General features: G+C 35.2%; 2 protein-coding genes across 2 annotated transcripts in view; one reads left to right on the top strand and one right to left on the bottom strand.

The window, feature by feature from the left end:
* Positions 1–16561, bottom strand: part of LOC148955321 (8-oxo-dGDP phosphatase NUDT18) — a 210832-nt gene that overhangs the window by 115829 nt on the left and 78442 nt on the right.
* Positions 551–5751, top strand: LOC148955325 (uncharacterized). Its single transcript, XM_089108152.1, has 3 exons — positions 551–636; positions 3706–3792; positions 5411–5751. Exons 1-3 carry the CDS (start codon positions 595–597, stop codon positions 5684–5686), a joined length of 405 nt encoding a protein of 134 aa, XP_088964278.1. The 5' UTR covers positions 551–594; the 3' UTR covers positions 5687–5751.

The following is a 16561-nucleotide window of genomic DNA, read 5'->3' as shown; positions in this document are numbered from 1 at the left end:
TAAAAAATGCCAACTGGCAACCAGCGCGTGAGCTCAAACTATGACACTTCGAATCCAAATAGCACATGGACCGACAATGTCATCCGTCTAAAGTTCATTGAGAGGACTATCAGCCGAAAACGTACACAAGAAATAACTGTATGGCGACATTTTTTACTTTTTTACAGTGTAAAAAAAAAGAAGAAGAAATTTCCCTATGTTTGAAATGTTCAGTTAGTACCTCATTTAATACATACTTCTAATGAAAATGTCAATATTATATTCATTACGTTTTGTGAAGATTAATTCCACAAGACTAACATTCGACATTTTCATATTCAGAGGAGTTGGCCATAACCAATAATCAATTAGATTAAAAAAGGATCAATGACTGATCTACTTTGAGCTTGAAATTGCAAAAAGGGCGTTGGCAGCAGCATCCAATTTTGGGCAACTGGAGCATGCCTCAACCAATTTATACGGAAAAAAGATAAAATTCAATATTTAAAGGTCACATCTTGGCACGGGGTACTGTCACTCCAAGAGCAGGAGGCTAATAGTATATATTCTGTCACAACTGGAAATAGCTTATATTCACAGTGTTGTGCTTTGTATATGCTGATAAAAACAAACAAAATATTTTTTTTGAAAATGAAGGTAAATGCATTTTTCTAGCCGTGTTTGCTTTGTTTTAGTCCCCTCTCCCTATTTCTAAATTAGTTTATGACATTTTAATTGAAATACATCGGTAGAAACAGCCTGTTTTAGAAAATCAATGGCTATTAGTAGCATATCAACAAGCTAATTTTAATAATAAATTTTTAGAATTAAACATTTTTAAGAGGTTCAGTTTGAAAAAAAATTACACACATTAGCAACTCATATAGACAATTTTACAAAATATAGCAAAACATGAAATCTGAAACTTAACGAAGGAGATAGGGAACGATTCCAGATCCTCCTCTTTCGTATGTAACAGACTTAACGACAATGTTTCGTTGCTTAATACTTCCAGTCAATACATCTTGTAAGAAATCCTGAAGATTTTTTTTTTTTTTTGACAATACATCTTTTCAACATCCTTCAATATCAATGATTAATTTTGACATACACTTATGTTATTTTTTTTTAATTTACCTTAAGATTCAACAGTAACAATTTATGTATTTTAAACAATATCAACCTGCAGGTAATTTAAAGAAAAAGATCATTGGGCCTATAGGTGAAAAGAATCTGACTTTAATAGAGCGGGGGAGGGGAATACGGTAATTTCTGCTAAAGATATTTTTTCAGATTTTACGTATTTTTCCCGAAGTTTTCTGGAAAATAAGTTTTTCAAAAGGAAGTTGGAAGAGCGAACATTCTCTCTAATCACCTCGGTGAGCAGATATGAGTAAGTACATTCTAATAGTAAAAACATAGACAAAAAAATTAAAATTCAGAACACTATGTTTTTTTAAATACTTCTGTCAAATCTTTTATTGCCTGTTATTATTGATTAGTTTCTGAATTAACTGTTTTGTATAGACTGTTTCAACTGATGATTTTTGGTACCACTTCCGTTTTAAAAAACGTTGTTTCTTATACAAACCGTAAAAACTTTGTTTACCTTTTTTTTAAGCTTAGGAGCAATAAGATATATGACTTATGTATATCCATGCCGGCAAACAGCATCCTACAATAATTTAAAATACAGAGGGAGAAGAAGAGAAAGAAGTGAATGGAGTTATTTGTTGTGGTCTCAAGTAGCTAATTGCGATTAAGAATCCTCGCCGCCAAAATCGGTCCAAATTTTAAATTTTGTACTCTTACATGGTAAGAAAAACTCCTAGAAAAGAAAATAACCGGATTTCAAGAATAGACTCTAAGGTCACAAAGTTTACAATGTGGGAGGGGAAAAATATTGCAATTTAAGGACAAAGTTCTATCGGTGTGCGGGTAGCTGAACCCCTTGCAACTGAACCCAAATTCAACTCAGCCCCATTTAACAGAACCCTTGTTCAACGGAACCTTCGTTCAACTGAACGCTGATTCAATTGAACCCCCATTTAAATCAACCCTCATGTGACTCAATTCCCATTTAAATCAAACACTGTTCACTCAACTCGACACAAGGCCTAAGAATAAATTTGAACTAGCACTGATTAGAAGCTCCAAATTTACTTCGTGCTTTGATCGCTGTTCAAATATTATAATTAGCTTGTTTTAAAATGTGCGAATGGGAAAGAGGGAGGATCGTTGAATTTGGGTCTTGGCTCCAAAATTAGAAATAGCTTTTTCACTAGTTGGGGTAATATTTAATAAGATGTAGTCTCTTATCTAAGAAAACACAATAGTAAGAAGTAATTTGAAGCAAAATTGAGAGGTACGGGGAAGAAACCAAAATCTTACAGACTTTAAAATTTCTGCTGAAAAAAAAAGTTATGAAAGTAGTTTGCGACGGTAATGATTATTTAACTTAGAAGCAGCTTTGAAAAGTGAATCATTTTTGTGTAGTTATTTATTTAAAGCTTTCGTATGAATATGCTATGTAACTTCAAAATCCCAAGAATCTGCTTCGTAATTAATTTCAGTGTTGAGTTAAAGATAAATAACATCCATCATTAACGAATCAGCTTTGTACCTGAATGATTTTTTTCCCTTTGTAGTTTTTTCGAAACCTTTTTTTTCGTTCTCCACTTGGGACTGGGAAGGGAAGCATGCAAGAGGGGACTTCAAATACCAGTTTAAAGGCTTACGGTCATAGAGATTTCAATGGTAGATTTCAAGCCCAAATTATTAAAAACGCGTAAATTTGAGCATTAGCTTTCAAATGACCTTAAAGAGCTCTCTACTATGTTCTAGTTCCCTGTTAGTACTGGAGAAATAAAAGAGAAAAAGGGAAACTTATAAGTGTTTCCAGCTCTTTTCAAAAATTTCCATAACCACTTGTTTCCACAATAAACTTTTACTATTAAGATGAATTTGAATAATAGCTATTTTTCCTGAATCAGCACTAACGACGAATTTTTCTTGCGAGACAAATCTTTTTTAAAGTATCTTGAAGCTTTTTGCTACTATGGGCCCTAGTTTTCTCTGTATTAAATTCCAGATATTAATGCAACCATGAGATTCAAATGTGTTCGAGCCCTGGGCATGAAAACTTCTGTTAATTTCAAATATCTAAGACAGAAGGATATTTTTTTAGAGGGAGAGGGAGGGATAGTTTGGCAACCAAGCAGCATAAAGAAAACATTTATATAAAAATTGGCCAATGAATAAAGACTATTTCATTTGAGACAACTTTTATCACCTTCGACAAAATGGGGCAAATTATATATATATATTTTTTTTTTTTACATTACTCATTTGAGGAGGATTGAGCTAAAAGGTACTGACTTGAATGGAAGTTGAGTCAAACAGGGTTCAGTTAAACAGAAGTTGAGTTACATAAGGATTGAGTTAAATGAGGGTTGAATTGAACGGCGGTTCACTTAAAGTGGATTTGAGTTGCACGAAGGTTCAGTTAAATGGGCCTGGGTTTCATGGGGTTTGAGTTGAACGAAGATCGAGTTGCATGAAGGTTCAGTTGAATGGGGTTTGAGTTGCAAGAAGGTTCAGTACAAGTTTTCCGTTGCACGGGAACCAGTTCTTTTCGGGCTATCGTCATGAAACCTTGATTTTGTCTACTGGAGTAGACAAAAACTCTGATTTAGGGAATGTATCATAGGACGTTCACTTTTTCAGGTCTTTATTGCTGCCGCTTTGATGGTCCTTGCCACTGCCGCTCCACCCTCATACCCAAGCTACCAACCATCCTACAAGAATTACGATGTAAGTGGTCATTGAACCTTTAATTATATATTTTCAATATTCCTTAAATACAAAAAAAACAGCCACAAAGTGTTACAGTAAATTCAAGCGTGAAAGAAATGCATAAAAGATCTCTAAAAATGCCGGAAAAAGTTCTGCTTGGTTGGTGGAATCTTTAAACCACATTGATATTAACGACCCAGCAAACCCATAAACAATTAAGGATTAATATACCTAATATTGAAATGAAGTTTCTTAAGAAAAATATATATTGATTATGAATTGATTATATAATTTATGGAATAATTTGGATAATGATATGAAGAAGACAATTTTTTTGTGATTTTAAAAGAAAATTGAAAGAAAAATTATTAAGTAAGTATGAGTTCTAGTTTTGTTTGTTTTGGAGGAGATTTGATTTAAATTAAAGATAATTGTTTGGTGGTTTATGAATGTGACCCCACATCATGGATATGGTATGTAGTTGCTGCCCCAGTAGTATTATTATTATTTTTTTATTTATTTTTTTTTATTTCTTTTCTGTTCACGCTTCCTTATAAGTAAATGCCATTGAGGTTTTAAATTTAATAAATCGACAATTTTTGACAAAATTGTCTTTTTGAGACAAGACAAACTTGCAAGGACGTATCCAGGGGGGGGGGGGGGGGTCACCCGGTTTGAACACCCCCCCCCCGAAATTTTTAACCGAGTCGAAAATAAGTCGAAAATTAGTAAAACCTAGGTAAAAATCAGTATAATTAGTCGAAAACTGAGTCAAAAATTAGAAACCCCCCCCCGAAAAAGTCAAAAATCAGTAAAAAAAACCCTGAAAAAAAAATCCTGGATCCGCCCTTGCAAACTTGTATTATAATTTAGAATACGAAAACACACAAATTTGGATTATTTTAAAGAATACCTATTAAAAATAAGAATTCTAGGTATCACCGATGTTTTAATTCTGAAAATTATTTCTGTAATAGAGTAAATTCTGAAATTTATTCCATTATAAGGCTCGTTGCTATAAAAAATGGCAGACTACAGAGTTGTTTCTGACATCAGATTTGCTTTTCTTTTGAAGTTGTCGGAAATAGTAAATAAATAACATATGAATACAGCGAAACCTCAACATTAAAAAACGGTCGCAATTTTAACCTTAGTAAAGCATTCCTATAGAAAGATCCCTTCCAACCACAAAAAGAATGTTCAGACAATTCAATTTTTCTCTGGTTAAAAAGTTAAATAAGAAAACAAAAGGCTTAGAGATAATCCATTTCGTAATATAAATATTGGTTATAATAACAATGAAACATTTACACTGCAAATCGCAGAAGAACAATGTAAATAAAATGAATTCGTATTTCTAATACTAATAAAGGGAAAAGGGATAAGCATCCTGTAAGAATTTTCAATCACTCGGTGTATATTGAGATCCTTTCCGTTTTGCTGCAAAAACAATTAAATTCGCAGTTACAGATTAAAACACTCATTAAAGAAGAATTTGGAAAAGTGAAATAGTGTATCTACGATCACAGAAATGAAGCTAAGCCGAAAACTGTATTAGCTAGCATAGGCTAAAGTCTTATTAACCGAGATCCTAATCTACATTACGCACGCTAGGTAATGTTTTTCTTCGTTTCAGAATCATGAAAGCTACAAACCTTACAACTTTGCCTACTCTGTTAAGGATGACATTACCTACAATGACTATTATCATCAAGAAAGTCAAGACGACAAAGGATATGTCGTGGGTAGCTACCGAGTTGCCCTCCCTGATGGTCGTCATCAAACAGTAACCTACACTGCCGACGATTACAATGGCTACGTTGCTGATGTTCAATATGCCGGTGAAGCTAAATACCCACAATACAAAGCTGCTTCCTATCCTGCTTACAAACCATCATATCCTCAATATTAAGTGATAAAAACAAATTAACTTTATATTTTTCCGTAACGAAATTAAATTTTTAAATAATTTAGGTGAGATTGTTTTTCCACATTTTTGATAGTTACGGTTTCAGAGAAACTCATTTTTTGCCTAAGAAGAAAAAAGGCTTAGGTCATCAAACTACACGGTGGCCTTACTCCTCTTATAAAGACGAAATTCCTCATTCGCCCCCCTTTTTTGCACAAAAGCCTGTTTTTTTTCAGGTTTCTAAAAGAAAAACAGAAAGTCTTAGTCTTACTATCTAATGACCTAAGAAAGAAATTAGGTTAGCTTATACTTCCAACAATAGTATTGTGTTAAATCTTTTGTGTTAAAAGCAATAGTATTGTGCCAAATCTGAAGACGAGACAATATTTTGTCAAAACTCATATTTTGCCACTTCTCATATCTGTGAAGCGGGAACAACCTTAAGAAATGCAAAATATTTTTCTTGCAAGAGAGAAGTAGTGTCAATAGCTTAAAGAAAAAATAAGGAAAATTCCAGCTTTTTTCTTTTCTTTCTGACCAAACAGTTCGTGGTAGCGAACTGCCAGTAAGGAGCGACGCGGCTCAATAGCAACCGAAACTCTAAAAAACGGAGTTTTGATACCAACATATATTTCAAAAGAATCAGAGTTTAAAGCTGATTTCAAATATATAAGTTTATATAAGTTTAGACCTACCCGTCAAAGGCTACGAGCCTGAGAAAATTTGCCTGGTTTTCAAAAAAAAGGGGAAAAGATCCCCTAAGAGTCATAGAATCTGAATGAAAATCACGCCATCAGATTGAACGTATCAGAGAACCCAACTGTAGAGGTTTCAAGCTCCCATCTGCAAAACTGTTGCACTTTACTGAGAAAATATAAATGTTTTTACTTTTATAACGTTAATAAATCAAATAATATTAAGATTTTGATTACTAAATATCACTATATGTATATTAAACTGACAATGCATATTCATTTATATTTTTTTCAGTAAAGTGCAAATTATGTTCTGGCCTTGAGAAGGCATAGGGGTTTTGAGCCCTAATCATGTTAATTTCTGCTTATTTTGAATTTGACTTGGTTATTTATTGTTATTTCTGTTTGTTATGGATTTCCTTTATTTATTGATTCTGATTTGTGGTAGTTTTACGCTTGGTAGACTATTTGATTTGATTTTTGCTCATTTTAGGTTTAATGGACTTCTTTACTTTTCTTTGAAAAACTTATTTTATGGACAATTTTTTTTAAATTAATTTCCGTTCGTTTTATATTTACATAGTCTTTTCAGGGAAAAAGAAAATAATAATTTAAATCTTTTCGGTTTATTTTAAGACTTTATAGTTTGGCCTGCTATTTTTATGCCGGAGAAAATTTTTCAGCAATTTTTAACAGCATACACCCTTTTAAAAATCTGGACACAAATAGTAGTGTTTAATTTAGTTTTATTTTTCCTCTAGTTGACCTGAAATAGAACACTTGATATCATTTGCCAAAAAAATTGTTTACTTTCTTTGATAGCTTGGATACACTTACACTATTATGATTGGGTTAAATGTTAAGAACAGAAGTAGCCCCGAAAGTTTGAACATAATACCCTCACTCGTTTTTGGGATAATGCCGAGATGCCTTATTGGGAATTAGCATTAACCACAGTATATAGAATTATCCAGTAAGTTTATCGCAGATCATTTCTGGTCTTCATTCTCGGTGCGAACAAAAAGCTCCTCCCACTTATTCATCGATTAGCGGGTTAGTCTGTATGCGTCAATCAATGAGAAATGGTTCGAAATTGTATCATTCATAATTGTGAAAGCAGAAAAAAACTTGGTGAGCCAGCCAAGTGGTTTCCAAGTGTCCCATCTCACAGGTATGACTTAATTTATATACAAATTATGACTTAATCTATTATTTACAAACAGTGGACTCAACTGATTTGGCCTATGTAGGATTTTATAAAAAAGGGGAGGGGGGTTGATGAAATTTGTGAAAATAAGGATTTTTTTTCTTTAAATAACTAGTGGAATAGGTGTGATGGTTTCAGGGGCAGATCCAGGATTTTTTAGGGGGGGAGCGCAAAATAGGTTGATCCGAAAAACTTACGTTAGGAGCAAGTTTAATTAATGCAAACTTGCGTTAATTAGGTAAATTATATATATATATATATATATATATATATATATATATATATATATATATATATATATATATATATATATATATATATATATATATATATATATATATATATATATATATATATATATATATATATATATATCGGCGCGTACAAACAGCTCCTCTCATTTGATCTGCCGTTAGCGGTCCAATTAACCTGAAACACGTATTTTGGCAGAAACTTTCTCAAAATGCCTTTAAAACCAACTCGAGACTTCGAAACCTACTTGTAATTCCTATAAACATCTGAACTAATTTTATATATATATATATATATATATATATATATATATATATATATATATATATATATATATATATATATATATATATATATATATATATATATATATATATATATATATATATATAATATAGAACACGTATTTTGGCAGAAACTTTCTCAAAATGCCTTTGAAACCAACTTGAAACTTCGAAACCTATTTTTAATTCCTAAAAACATCTAATAATAACATTGCACTACTAATTACCGTTTTTCATGTATGTATTGGAATAAATTAATTTAAAATTAGTTTCTTCAAAATTAGTGTTCCAACGTTGAAGCCAAGTTTCGCGTTCAAGAGAAATCTGACTTGTCTACTCGGGAAAAGATCTAATGTCGCTTATGTTTTTACGTTCTTCGGAGCACTTGCACCTCGGTCCGGGTTTTTATAATGGGTGAGATAGGGAATGATCATACTGCTAATTCTATAAACTGTGGCATTAAAACAGTGCATTTTGATTTAATCTTAAGGCAGCATATAGTTTTTAAACATAATGGGCAAATGGGAGGGTGGGCGTGGGAGGGGGATTAGTTGCCCTCGAATCACATTCGACTATTAAAAAGGGCATTAGCCCTTTCTATTGTAAACCTCTATTTAAGTTCTTTGTATATGCCCTTTTATATTGGCAGATGTGATGGTTTACGTAAATTCCAAAGATAGACGATAAACGTTGGTACATGGTCTTTATTGAATAACGTGAGAATACACATAGAAAAAATAAGGTAGCACAAGAACAACTAACTACGACGAAGGCGAGAGATGGACTGCCTTTCGAAATGAGCGAAGAATGTAACCTTCCTGGAACGGAAGTTCCAGGCCTGGGAACGACCACTTTCCCACGACTAGCTTTAGTCCCAAGAGCTCCCCCCTGGACCGCTATCGTTGACACATAAATCCCCAACTAACTACGAAATGAGATACCCGGAAAAGCTTCTCGAATTGATGTTAAATACTTTACAGATTCTCCCCCCTGTTTTAAGTTAAATTTCTCAAATTTGGCTTCTCATTAAACCCCCAAACTTTAATTGAATTCAAAACATTCCCTTCCCAAATTATTCACTTCTCACCTACTAACATTCTACAGCATGAACTAGTAAACAATTACATAATACAAACACTACACAATACTTGCATAAGTAAATACTTACATAGTATAAACGAACCACACTAACAACAGTAGTCGGAAACTGGATATTTTAACACTTCATTTTTCTTTGTATACTTTAAAATAGACTTGTTCCCCATACCCCTGAATTTGATGAGGACAAGGAAAGTTGGGATTATGTATAAACTTTGAATTAGGGCAAAAGGAATGACCGGGAAAGGCTAATTAATCCTGAAAATACCAGCGACAAATAAATGAAATTGCAGAAACTCTAAAAATCATACCATGCTGCAATGACGTTAAGATATTATTCCCAATAAAATCTTCGGGGTTTTATTGCTGCGGAACGCCTCGGTTTAGACCTATTTGGTTTTTCTCTACTAACTTGTGGTTCGACAAATGGCAGTACTACTGTTAATATCTCTACATAACTATTAGCGCTACGCATTAAAACCATCCCGTGAGGCATCAACCTCATCTCGCGAGATATTACAACCAGCTCCCTCTCCCTGGGTAGCAAAACCGCCCTGCGAGGCATCAGTACCATCTCGCAGTGCAACAAAAAAAAACCAACCCGGGAGGCAACAGTAACGTCCCACGGGACCGAAAAACCAGCTCCCTTTTCCTGGGTCGCCAAACCGCACTGAGAGGACTCAGTCCCATCTCGCAGTGCCACAAAAAAAACCATCCCGTGAGGCATCAGTACCATCCCACGGGACTTAAAAACCAGCTCCCTTTACATGTGGAGCCAAACCACCCTGCTAGGTATCAGGACCCTCTCGCAGTGCAACAAAAAAAACCATCCCGTGAGGCATCAGTACCATCCCACGGGACCTAAAAACCAGCTCCCTTTTCCTGGGTAGCCAAACCGCCCTGCGCGGAATCAGTACCATCTCGCAGTGCAACAAAAAAACCATCCCGTGAGGCATCAGTACCATCCCACGGGACCTCAAAACCAGCTCCCTTTTCCTGGGTAGCCAAACCGCCCTGCGAGGAATCAGTACCATCTCGCAGTGCCTTCTCATTATCATTGAGTCCAAATTTCACCCTCGTCAGCGCAGAAAGAAATTCATCGGAAAAAGAAGACGTGTCTCCTTTCCCCACTATCTGTTCTATCTGTTCATATTGTATTGCAATCTTATACGCATCACCTAAACAAAAAAAAATTCTACACTATTCTCTAACAAATACCGTTTGTAGGACGGTCTGATCCACTCCTTGAATAAATTTAGAGCAAATCTTCCAAGAACTACACCATCATCCCTGGCTTCTAAAGACACCCTAAATGACCTTCCTAATCTTTGCATCCTTCTATAGAATAGATATACCCTTTTCCTTAAATTGAGCCACGCCTACAAACCCCGCAACCATTTTGCCTACTATTTTGCCTGGGGTATATACTACAAGTAATCCACCTTTTAAACTTGACAAATTTATAATCGTGGGATCCAGATTCCCAAAAAAGGAGCGAAACAAACCATGGGCCAAAAATGGCGCAAAGCTCTTGAATCAGACCAATTTAACAACAACTGAAAAATTTTTTTTTAACTTTGCAACAAACTCAATTTTTGTAACTTTGTAACAAATTTTGTAACAAACTTAATTATTTTTCCACTTTCTGACTTTGTGAGTGGCGTTATTACTAAAAAAAGGGTCAATTAGCGATCCTATTACTTGGGACTGTTGAGGCTGTTCTATTGCAGGATTAATTGGGGTGGTGCTCAGGGGAGTTGGAGGGTTTCTTGGGACCCATGTCTTGATCATTTGAAGGTAATCATAAAGTTCATCTTGATCGAAATCAGGATCATTTGAGTCAAATAAAAGAGGTGGAAATATGCCATCTCCCCTCCACTGTTTTACAAAATCAAAAGCAACCTTTTTGTTATATCCAGTTTCCGCCGGATCGAGAATAGGAATAAAAACTGACATATTGAGATTAAAATTTGAAAAGCAGTTATTCTAAAAATTTAAATATTTGTTTTAAACACAGCTCTTTAATTACGGACGACAGATTTTGGGCAATAAACTTCACCTTTAACAAGAAGGGTCTAATAAAATTTACTGGGTTGTTTAGTCGTGCTAAATCACTTACGAAAGGTCGTCTGTCTTACATCCAATTGCAGTTGGTCTCAATTAAATCACTAGCGTCAAATGGAGTCACAATTGAGAATTAATTTTCGATTATCGAATTCACAATGTTAAATTTTGGTTGGAAACTGTCAAATGTAGATCACACTTCGACTATATAAAATCAGGTAAAAAAAAACACCAAACGTAGAATGGCTAAGTGAAGGTAGAAATCAACCGGAGACTCTCAGTTGTAGAAATTTGAATTAGCATGTAGAAGCTATCGCGAGGAAATCCATATTAGGCATTGTGTAACAGCCTATTTCAAAATGTTCATTTAAAAGAAAGTGTTTCTCAAGAAGGCGCTTTGAATAGAAAAAAGTTCAATACCTCGTAACATTTCGATGCCTTTTTATCAGTCTTTTGTAGTATTTGCGGCTCAATATCACAAGCAATTTTGGTAGCGGGCGAAATAGCTCTTCAATATGTTGCCAGTATGTAGCGTAAGATGTCGTAAGTACTTATAACGGTCACTCAAATGTCACTTGGAGGTTTTCCACTAGTGATATATGCTCCACTAGTATTAACCGATTGCCACCACTCTGTAAACCTCTATTTAAGTTCTTTCTATATGCCCTTTTATATTGGCAGATGTAATGGTTTACGTAAACTCCAAAGATAGACGATAAACGTTGGTACATGGTCTTTATTAAATAACGTGACAATACACATAGAAAAAATAAGGTAGAACAAGAACAACTAACTACGACGAAGGCGAGAGATGGACTCCCTTTCGAAATGAGCGAAGAATGTAATCTTCCTGGAACGGAAGTTCCAGGCCTGGGAACGACCACTTTCCCAAGACTAGCTTTAGTCCCAAGAGCTCCCCCCTGGATCGCTATCGTTGACACATAAATCCCCAACTAACTACGAAATGAGATACCCGGAAAAGCTTCTCGAATTGATGTTAAATACTTTACACTATTTTCGATCGAATGAGCCTTTTTTGAAGTTTTTACGACAACGCTTTTCATAAAAACCTTATATGCCTCCAGGGCATTACTTACAACCCTTGGCCTGAGGGCTGTGGGGGAGTGTCCTCCTTAAAAACATAATTTCTATCTGGGAATCAACTACGCTGAAAAAATGGCAATCTCAATATTTTGATTGTATGTGTTTGGGGAAATGGTGGGGGTGGAAGGGGTGTTAGTTGCATTCCAATCATTTTCGACTATTAAAAAGGGCACAAGCCAGTCCAATTTCCAATCAAATGAGCCCTTTTACAAGTTTCTACGACTACTCCTTCGATACGAAGTGCCCTGATCTAAAGGAAAAAAATAATAATACATTGTGCGAACATTGTTCCTAACTTAGGCAGCGCGATTGCGCTGCCGATGATAGTATTTGTTATTGGGAAGTATGCATACATTTTTCGGGTGGGGAGGACGAATTTTCTGCAGGGGGGTTTTGCACGGGGAAATTTTTCCATGGAGAGGGAAGTTTCCAGGGGGTGAACTTTTCAGGGGAAATTTCATACAGAGAGAATTCGCCAGAATTGCTATATGAAATTTCTTTACATGCCGTAGTTTCTCTTTACCGACTCAATTTTCCCCGTGAAGATGTTAAAGGTAATTGTCCGGGGCAAAATTCCGCCAGGGTTGTATTGTCCAGAGGATATATCCATGGGAAGGGGAATTTTTCCGTGGAGGTGAGTAGGAACCCATTATCCAATACAGGGGGAAGTCCATATATGGGCATTGAAGAGATTTAATGTCCTTGGTAAAAGCTTGGGGTGAGATTTAATGTCCTTGGTAAAAGTGTTATTTCTAGACCAATCAGAGGCCTAGAATCCCTGTACGTGCAAGACCACATCCTCTTTCTAGGCCAATCAGGGACTTAGAATACAGGGAAAAGTTTACAACATTGCCAGATAAGAGCGAGTCTAACGGGACAGGATCATTGACACCTTTTTCTAGGTCAATCAGAGGCTCGAAAGGTACAGACAGAAGTTTAAATCATTGCCAGATAAGAGCGAGTCTAACGGGACAGGATCATTGACACCTTTTTCTAGGTCAATGGATTTACGCAAGGTTTCTCTTACATAGCCAGTCAGCCTTGAGATTTTGTTTATAATGAACACGCTAAAAAAGGAGAATTAAGAAATTACGTTTAGTGGATTATTTTGCCTAAATAAATTAATTGTCATGCTAGAGATTTTTTGGTTGAAACAGTTTGGGACATTTTGGAGGATGATTCGGGATTGGACTCTACGGTTGTTATAATACACAAGTAAACAATATAGGGCAAGTGGGAGAATTATGAGCATGAACTATCAATGACTTTAACCAAAATGGATCTCAACCTCCAGGGGGCACCTCTCCCAAAGCCCCAAAGATCCCATTCCCACCATTCCAACTTTTTTTTATGAAACCAGCCAATTATCAATATAGATGCTCAAATTAAGAGTTAAAAATATGTAAGAAAAAAGTTAGCAGAACGTCAACATTGACCTCATCTTTCAGGATTTAGACAAGCAAATGCTTTGAACATCCAATTCTGTTACTTTTTACCTAACATTTTAAATATGGCATTTAGAATGTTACCCCATTTTTTTTTTATGTCCCCCCCATGACCTGAAATGTTTCCCCATTATCACTTTTGTATTTACGAACCGTAGCGCATCAGCTATTCATGCAAACATCCACCAATAAAATCACTTTTAAAAGAAATTACCATCACTTTAAAATTATTCACTTCGAAACTTATATTTTCAAAGCACATTTTGACCGACTAATTTAAACGGTTAGAAATGCGATATAGATTGAAGTCATTCGTGAAACGTTGAATCATTCTTTGTTCCCTAATAAAATTTAGTTCATCTATGTTGTATGAATCACAGCAAATGTTTAGGGAATAATCAGCAAGAGATGTAACATCACTTCCTTTAACTTGTGGGGGAGGGGTGATTGGATTTAAAATGTAGACATCAGTTATTTTGTGTGGGTTTTCTGTAAGTAGTAAAATCCAGTTTATCAATGCTCCGAATAATTAATAATCGAGAAACAGTAATTAATTTGCATTTTCAGTTTCTAAGACAAATTGTAAATTTCGGTTGATATATATTAAGGTGATCTAGAGAGCACCTAAGTTCACTTTCCCCATAATTCCAAAGCGATATCATATCATCCATATAACGCCCCCAATAGACATGTTTTAAAAAATATGAATTTAAGGTCCAATTTTCAAGTTCTTCTACATAAACGTTCGTTAATATTCCGGATAGTGGTGCTCCCATTGGGAGACCATTTTTTTTTTATTGGTAAAAAGAATTAATTACGGAACTGAAAATACATTGAATACTTATTACAAATTTTGACTAGGGGGGCTTAAGTTTTTCCCCTAGATCTAACAAATTACATATGTACGATTTTTGAGAATAAAGCAGTGGTTTGAAGGCTCTACATAACCACTTTCCAAATATCGGAAGCATGGGGCTTTCATACATGCTACAATTGACCTTAAGGGAATACATTGGTTATTCAATTTCAATAAACCGTAAAACTTTGGGTCAAGAGCTACACCAGGGATGCATTTTAGGTTACTTTTTTCTCAAAATGGCATGAAATATGCTACCAGCTGTACTCTTTAACTTTAAACCTATTTTTTTCATATTCTTTTATTATTTTAGTGAATCGAGTTCAGAAGGACATTTGAGGTGGTGTTTAATTTTTAAGATGAGTTTGAAAAAAGAATAAATAGAGTTATTAATTGAAATGAAGACAGATAGTTTGTTACTGTGCCAAAGACTCTTCAAAAGGATCCTAGAACTTTTAACTTTGAATCGAATTAGCTTCTTTAAATGTTTCAAAGAGATTTCTAGCTATTATAGAGTGATGCTGCCTATGATATTGCTTATATGCCTTTTTAAAAACCGGCCTGTATAGAGTTTTTTTCGTTTAATTGGAACGCTCCCTAAACGTTTCCAAGAAGTTTCACCTTAATAATCTAAGCATCATTAGTTACAGCACCTATGGTTATAGTACTAAAAGCATAAACATAATGCTTTCTAGCTACTTCAAATCGTCCCACAACTTACTCTTAAAGATATAACTTAATAATATATATTGTTATTGGGATTTTCTACACGAAACCATAATTTGACATGCTCAATATTCCTAAAGAAATAGTTGCCGGACCATTCTACAATACTGAACAAAAATAATTGTCTTAAATTTTAAAAAGATGTGTCTGGGAAATAAACTGGCTTGAGAGACGGGTTGATCCCCCTCCAATCCAAACCAAACTTTGGCACAAACCAAAGTGACATATTTTTCAGCAAAAATATCGAAACATTCAAAGGAACGGAAATTGTATTTCAAGAACTTCTTGCCTCCCCGCCCACCCCGCGCGACGTGGGGGAGTTTGGTCAGTGTTGTCTCATTCCAGGGACGAAATCCGATCATCCCAACGCGATTCAGGGGGGTTTGCTCACTGTTGAATCGTTCCGAGGAGACGGAATCCGAGCTTAGACTAGGTGATAAAAGAGGCTAAAAACAGTCTCGCTCGAGATAATCTAAAGATAGTAATAATAGAGAAATTATCTTTGAGTTTCTACAGCAACCCTCTAACGTCAGAGCATCCCTGTGTGAGAAGAGTAGATGTCTAAACCGATAAAAAAAAGTATACTCATGGGCTAAAGCGGGATGGCGCTACGGCACTGTTTTCAGACTAGAACCAGCTCTCCACACGACACCCCCCCCCCTTGAAAACAGAGAACACCCCATTTTTTTCTTTATAAGTGTTAGATACGCTAATCATTTCACCTCACAATGTTACACGATAAATATTCTAAGACACCTCCTCTCATCACCCATTTCCCCAATAACACTTTTCCAACATTTCTCGCTAAAAATTTTATTTTCAAGTCATTCATTCGGAGTGTCGCAAGCAATTCAGCCCACAGTGTAGCACTAAAACTACTCTAAGACACCCCTCTGCCATCACCACATCCCTCCAACCACAAGAACTTTCTTAGAATTAGCATTTTTTTTCGTTATAATTACAGCTTATATGTTAGAAGTAACAAACTTTCTGTAAAACATACACAACTTTCCATAGAAGTAACAATTTTCTCGCTATGATAACAAGTTTTCGGTCAGAAGTAACAAGTTTTCTTTAACACTAACAAATTGTCTCTTCGATGTAACAACATTCTTCCTTAATACTACCATACTTTTACTTAACACGC

This window comes from Artemia sp. Qi Xiang Cuo, chromosome 2, assembly GCF_049724085.1.
Source record: "Artemia sp. Qi Xiang Cuo chromosome 2, ASM4972408v1, whole genome shotgun sequence".
NCBI lineage: Eukaryota > Metazoa > Arthropoda > Branchiopoda > Anostraca > Artemiidae > Artemia > Artemia sp. Qi Xiang Cuo.
The sequence above is the reverse complement of the archived record's forward strand: the minus strand, read 5'-3'. Positions and strand labels throughout refer to the sequence as shown.

Excerpts from the sequence above, each read along its gene's own strand:
- LOC148955325 (XM_089108152.1), top strand. The coding sequence starts at position 595 with ATGCTGATAAAAACAAACAAAATATTTTTTTTGAAAATGAAG. Across the intron at positions 637-3,705 it reads TATTTTTTTTGAAAATGAAG|GTCTTTATTGCTGCCGCTTT; the intron begins GTAAATGCATTT and ends TCACTTTTTCAG. Across the intron at positions 3,793-5,410 it reads CATCCTACAAGAATTACGAT|AATCATGAAAGCTACAAACC; the intron begins GTAAGTGGTCAT and ends TCTTCGTTTCAG.